This window comes from Chelonoidis abingdonii, chromosome 8 (genome assembly GCF_003597395.2).
Source record: "Chelonoidis abingdonii isolate Lonesome George chromosome 8, CheloAbing_2.0, whole genome shotgun sequence".
Taxonomy (NCBI): domain Eukaryota; kingdom Metazoa; phylum Chordata; order Testudines; family Testudinidae; genus Chelonoidis; species Chelonoidis abingdonii.
The window spans coordinates 1,157,538-1,163,537 of NC_133776.1; the positions used below are offsets into that span (position 1 = coordinate 1,157,538).

At 52.9% G+C, this 6,000-nt stretch overlaps 1 protein-coding gene across 10 annotated transcripts in view; it reads left to right on the plus strand.

Annotated features, from left to right (window-relative positions):
* Positions 1-4,584, plus strand: part of XXYLT1 (xyloside xylosyltransferase 1) — a 95,855-nt gene extending 91,271 nt beyond the window's left edge. For all 10 annotated transcript variants that reach the window (XM_032778130.2, XM_075069039.1, XM_032778132.2 and 7 more), the window contains one exon: positions 3,339-4,584. In XM_032778130.2, coding sequence (XP_032634021.1) covers positions 3,339-3,735 — 397 coding nt within the window. In that variant the 3' untranslated portion in view covers positions 3,736-4,584. The remainder of the gene's footprint in view (positions 1-3,338) is intronic.
* The last annotated feature ends 1,416 nt before the right edge of the window (positions 4,585-6,000 follow it).

The following is a 6,000-nucleotide window of genomic DNA, read 5'->3' on the forward strand; positions in this document are numbered from 1 at the left end:
CTGAGCAGCACTTACCTCAAGCGTGGTCTGGCCCCCGACCCAGCACCCCGGCCGGAGCGGGACCGAGCCGCATGGTATGGCTCCAGCTCGCGGGCCGTAGTTTGCCCACCCCCTGGATTAGCAGAACTAAGGGCTGAAAGAGCAACGCAGCGGCTAGGCACCAACAGACTGAGTCCACAGGGGTCTGAATCTAGGATCAATGATCCTAGTGTCAGTCAGGAGGCAGTGCCAAGCCCACTAAGCCTCAGCAGGATGACGACGCACGGCTACCGTTCCCGGCTTGTGCAGGGCTGTGCACGGACCCCAGTCTATGCAACGGGGGTGTGGGGGTGGGTGGTCCTCCCAAGGGCGTGATGCTGGGACCCTGCCCCATGAAACCAGTGTCTGTGGGCATCCAGCGAGAGGAGAGAGACTGGCTGGAGGGAGCAGAAGGGCTGCTTTGTGCTATGATGCTCACCAGTCCTGTGAGCTAAGCAGGGCCAGACCAAAGCCTGGTTTTAACCTCTAACACCATCTGGATCAGTGCTGTGATGGTCACTGCAGTAGTTCTGCCTGGTGTGGATGCAGGGCTTACGCCAGCCCATGTGGGTGCACAATGCTACAGGTTTTAGCTGCAGTCAAGCTCTGATTTCCTGCCTGCGTGAAAGGCCCCCAGAGAGTTTCACTGCTCTGCTGGGTCAGCTCTCAGTGACGTGCCAGGGAGCCCTGTGCTCGTGGAGGCGCTGTCTTTCCGCTGAGATGTAAAGCCGAGGATGGTGATCATTAAAAAACCCCGGTGAGTGCAGTGGCATTAGCTATGGTGTCTTGGTCAGATTCCAGCAGCTTTCCTGAAATCCCCAGGCAGCTGCCATTGGACATGGTGTAACTCTTTGAAATGGGTGAGTGCTCTCAAGGAGCTACCACATTCCACCCCAGAGGTGGCTGCATGTCAGTGGTGAAAAGTTTGCATAGTGCGTCAGGATGCCCCGGAATGAAGGATGGTGGCCTGAACTGGGGCAGCCCCACTGACTGCAGCAAACTCGACCCACGGTGCAAGTGTAGTATGACTCCAGGGGGAGTTTCGGTGCCCAAAGAATGCAGGATGGGTCCTAAGTGACCAGTGCCGTGTATGGACCCGCACAGTCCTACCCTTTTGTTGCGTGCCTGTACAAAATGAGAGGAAGAATCCAAACTGCTGGCTCACCTAGTCTTGCCATAGTCCCAGCATTGCAGACCCCTGCAGAACGGACACAACAGCAACTCGATTTGCGTTTCCTCTGCGAGTCAGGAGCCTGCTCCTGCTGCGCTCACAGCTGAACCACAGCTGTTGTTCGCAGCTACTTGGTGTTGCAGGGGGTCCAGTGCAGGTCTCTGCACTAGGAACTGAGCACCAGAAGCCACCACAATAGTGAGCATCCAGCGAGCGCTCTGCTGTACCGAAGGAGTGGGGGGTTCGCAGGGCAGAGGGACCGATGGTGTCACTGCTGGGGAAGGAGCTGCGTGGGGCTCCCTTCTGTAGCCACTCAGTGTCCTGTGTGTGTCTTTCACAGGAGCTTTGTGTCTGGGTAACCCAGCGCCCCGGCATGAAGACCCGTTGTGACTCTTCCTGGTGTCAGCCCAACCACGGGGCAGCTGTGTCCCTGGGAGGGCTTTGGAGGGCTCCATGTGAACAGTGTTCACGGGGCCTTGAGAGATGGTGGCAGGGCCGCAAAGGTTTTAAGTGTTGTTCTGCAGGAAGCTTGTCTGGCCTCTTTTCAGTCCTCTCTTGGAAGGCACCAAGGGGTTGGGTTTAATTCCCGGCTCCTTCCTGTAATGGGAGAGCTTGTGACCCCAGTGACATGGGTGGGAATGGAGTCACTTCAGATTGACGCCAGAGGGCCTATGGTCAGAGTCTGGCCCACTTTGTTTCACTGTTTTTATTCCGTTTATCATCTAGAATTTGCCTTTGAAGGGGAGCTGAACCCTGTGTCCATCTGCAGTACCCATTGCACAGCAGCATCAAGGGGCTGGGTTAGCCAGTAGCTGTCAGTCCAGCACCCCTGCAATACAGCCCATTCATTTAATCTTCCAAGCCTTTTTCTGCACCAGCAAATCCTTCCCAGGAGACCAAGTGGGGTGACCCAGGAAACTGGGGAGCCTCACGCTGATCCTCGCAAACCCCTGGGAAGGCTAATGTGGGATGCTGGCAATACAGCATGAAAAGATGGTAACAGACTGAATGCCCGTCAGCATGGGGGGCTCTGTGGGAAGTCGGTCTTGTCACATCACCACGTCGTTCTGTTTGTGAGGAGATCACAAGTGCAGCTAATAGAGGTCACTGTGTTGACTGAGGCATTTGATTTAGTCCAGCATAACTTCCTGATAAAAACAGCACAATACAGAAATCCGTGCAGCCCGTATTAAGGGACTAAAGACTAGTTTATCTCACAGAAGAGTGAGCTCTACCTGGGTAGGAGGTTTCTGATAGCAAAGGGCTCTGTAATTGATCAGAAAAAGGCTTAATGTGATTCCATGGTTGGAATTTGAGGCTAGATAAATTCAAACTACAATAAGAGGCACGTTTTTAAACGGTGTGAGGGTAATCAATGGTTGGCATCATTTACCAATGGTTAGGGTGTCTTCCCAAAAGCCCTGCTCTAGTTTAGCCAAACATTATGGGCTTGACACAGAAATTACTGGGTGAGGTTTTCTGGCTTGTGTTATGCAGGATATCAGACTAAATAACCATAATGGTACCAGTCTTTAAATCTGTTAAGGGCTGTTATAAATAGGTCAGGGATCAATTGCTCACCATGTCCACTGAAGGTAGGACAAGCAGTAATGGGATTAATCTGCAGCCGGGCTGATTTAGGTTAGATATTAGGAAAATCTTTCCAACTCTCAGGGTGAGTAAGCTCTGGAACAGGCTTCCGAGGCAGGTCGTGGAATCTCCGTCACGGGAGGTGTTTAAAAACCAGCTGGACAAGCCACTGTCAGGGATGGCCCAGGTTTACTTGGCCCTGCTCATCGCAGGGGGCTGGACTTGATGAATTCTTGAGGTCCCATCCAGTCCCATAATCCCTTCTGGGCTTAAATCTAGGAATCTCTGAGGCAAGTGTGAGCTCAGGCTTGCATTCCTTGTGCATCCAGAACACCTGGAGTCCGGAGAAGTGTGGGTCTCAGGGGTGGCATTTTAGCTCCATCCTGCAGGGGCCATGCTTAGGGTGAGCGAGTTTCCCTGGGGCACAGAGTGCATTTTTGTAGCTGGTGGAGTTAACACTTCTTGCTAGTGTTGTGCTTGGCTCACACCTGGTTGCTGCCGGAGCCATCTGCCCTGCGGTCTGTAAACCCCCCGTGTTGTGTTCTTCTCCCTTCTCCAGGCACACGTTCTGGCAGTTCCGCCGTGAGAACCCCCAGACCAAGGTGGGCGAACCCCCTCCTGACGGCCTGCCTGGCTTTAACAGCGGGGTCATGCTGCTGAACCTGGAAGCCATGCGCCAGTCCCAGCTCTACAACCAGTTGCTGGAGCCAGACATGGTGCGGCAGCTCACTGAGAAGTACCACTTCAAGGGCCACCTGGGGGACCAGGACTTCTTCACGATGATTGGCATGGAACACCCCGAGCTGTTCCACGTCCTGCACTGCACCTGGAACCGGCAGCTCTGCTCCTGGTGGAGGGAGCACGGATACAGCGATGTGTTCGATCAGTACTTCCGGTGCGAGGGCCAAGTCAGAATCTACCATGGGAACTGCAACACACCGATCCCCGAGGACTAGGCCACTCGTCACTCTGCTGGGTGATGGGAGCAGCAGCTAGTGAAGTGTGTGCACCAATGCCCCATGCGAAGGTGTCCCCAGCCCCTCGTGCCCTGGGCTCCTGCAGCTCACTCCAGCTGTTCCAGGAACATTCCAACACTCTCGCCTGGAGGAGGAAGTGCAGTCTAGTGGTTAAACCAAGGCACCTGGGTTCTACTTCCAACTCAGACACGGACGTGGCTACATGAGGTTGGGCAAGGCATGTCGCTCCGCCATGCCACAGTCTCCCTACTTGTAAAATGGGCTATTAATATTTACCCTTTTCCCACTGTGCTGTGAGGCTCAATTAGAGCTAGCGGTGAAAGCCTCTATGTACATGCAAAGTAGGCCGAGTCAGTGCAATGGCACACAACACCACCTGCCTTCACGTCCTGGGTGCACCGCCCTGTGGGATAGGGACAGCACCTTGTTGGACACTGATAGCGTCAGTGGTTGCACAGTATTCATGAGCATTGCATTGTTCTTTACTGTAGACTGCATAAGGGACCATCACTCGGTGACCTATTTCTGTGTCTAATGCAGGGCGAGAAGATGCCATCTCCAGCCTGGCCTCATTTAGAATAAAAGCCAAATGAGACTTTGTAAAGACTGGTTTGTGCTGATGAAATTACAAAGCTGCATTAACACTGGGTTACTCCTGGACCAAAATTGAATCCAAATGAGCTTGAAAGCCTTCCCTTGGTTCTTCCTAGTGCTAAAAGCTTTGCTGCTGTTCTCATCTTAGAACCGTGCAGAGTGTGGACGAGTGTGTTCTTTTTTACTAGCTCTTCCGTTAACCTTCTATGCTAGAATAAAGGTGCAAACGTAAAATACACTGTGCCAGTTTTCCACAGCACAACTGATGCCCTGGGTGAAAGGTTTGATAAGGGTCTGGTTCCTTCTTACGGTGATTAAAAAATAGCTGACATAGGGCTGTTGGGTAAATGAACCATCACCACTCTGTTTAACTGCGCGAGAGTCCTGAGTCAGCTCTATAATCAAATGTATTCATGGCAGTTGTTATTGCCCCTGTGTGTGTGGCTGAGTAGAAATGGCAGAGATAATGAGCCTCTTTAGACCATTGTTTGTTCTTGGCAGCAGTGAGCTGCTTTTGCCCACGTAAAGCTTGTAGTGTTGCAGCCCATGCTGGCAGAGCGGCACAGCACCCCCAAGCACTGTCTGGTCTCTGCCAGATTCCTTCGTCTCAGGAATCACCGGGGGGTGTCCTGGCTCCACCAGCAGCCTGCAGCAGCAGCAGACGAAGGTGGGATACTCTGCACCCTGGGGAAGCCTCTTCCTACCACCAGGTATTTAGTGATTGGCTTGTGCGGTGCAGCATGAAGGGTTAATGGGGAGGGCAGGAAGCGAGGGTCTTGCAGGCCCTAGCTGGGGTGTGAATGGTGTGCTCCAGCTCTTTAGCTGACCCAGCAATTCCAGAGGGGGGCATAAAGCGCTAAAGAGACCTGGTTGTCTCAGTCTCTAGGACAGCTGCTGTAGTACTGAACGCTGTGCCGTATGCGTGAGAGAAACTGGGGATATTAGTACAGGGGCTTCAATCCTGTGGCGCCTTTAGTCACTGCCCAAACCCACCTCCTGCCTTGCCAGCAAATCCCCATTGGCCCCCACAGGCCATCACAGAGACAGGCCTTGTGGAACAGAGCCTGCAGGAAGGGGTGACTGTGCAGATTTCCCAGGGGATCTCGACACAGCCTAAGCTCCATGTCGGGCAGAATTGTGACAGTTCCACTTGACCTAGCGCCAGTATGTACTTCCTAGCGTAACATGTCTGTGGTTCAGTGACTGCACAGAGTAAAATCCACATTACACAAGGAATCACTGCATTGTATTCTGACAATATACATGTAAATACCAACGCTGGGCTCAGCTATTCACAGCTTTCCTCCTGGGAAGTCTGAACATTGAGAAACCCTCCTACTCTGCAAACACAGACAGCTTGGCAAAGTCACCACAGGAATTTACCCACCCAAGCACCCACTCTTCTAGTCAGCTTGATTAGGCTGAATGAGAGTTACCAGGCACACCAGTTAAAAGTGCATGATGTGAGAGTAGCCGTGGCTTATCTGCCTTACTAACCCTGCATGGGTCTGAACGTGCTTCAGATCTGGTTGTGTTATTGCGTACCTCGGGTCTGCCCTGAGCTGCAGCTCAGAACAAGCCCTTCTCCAGCACATGCTACCTCTGGGAGGGGTCACGCTATAGAGTACAATGGTATAGGTCATATGAAGC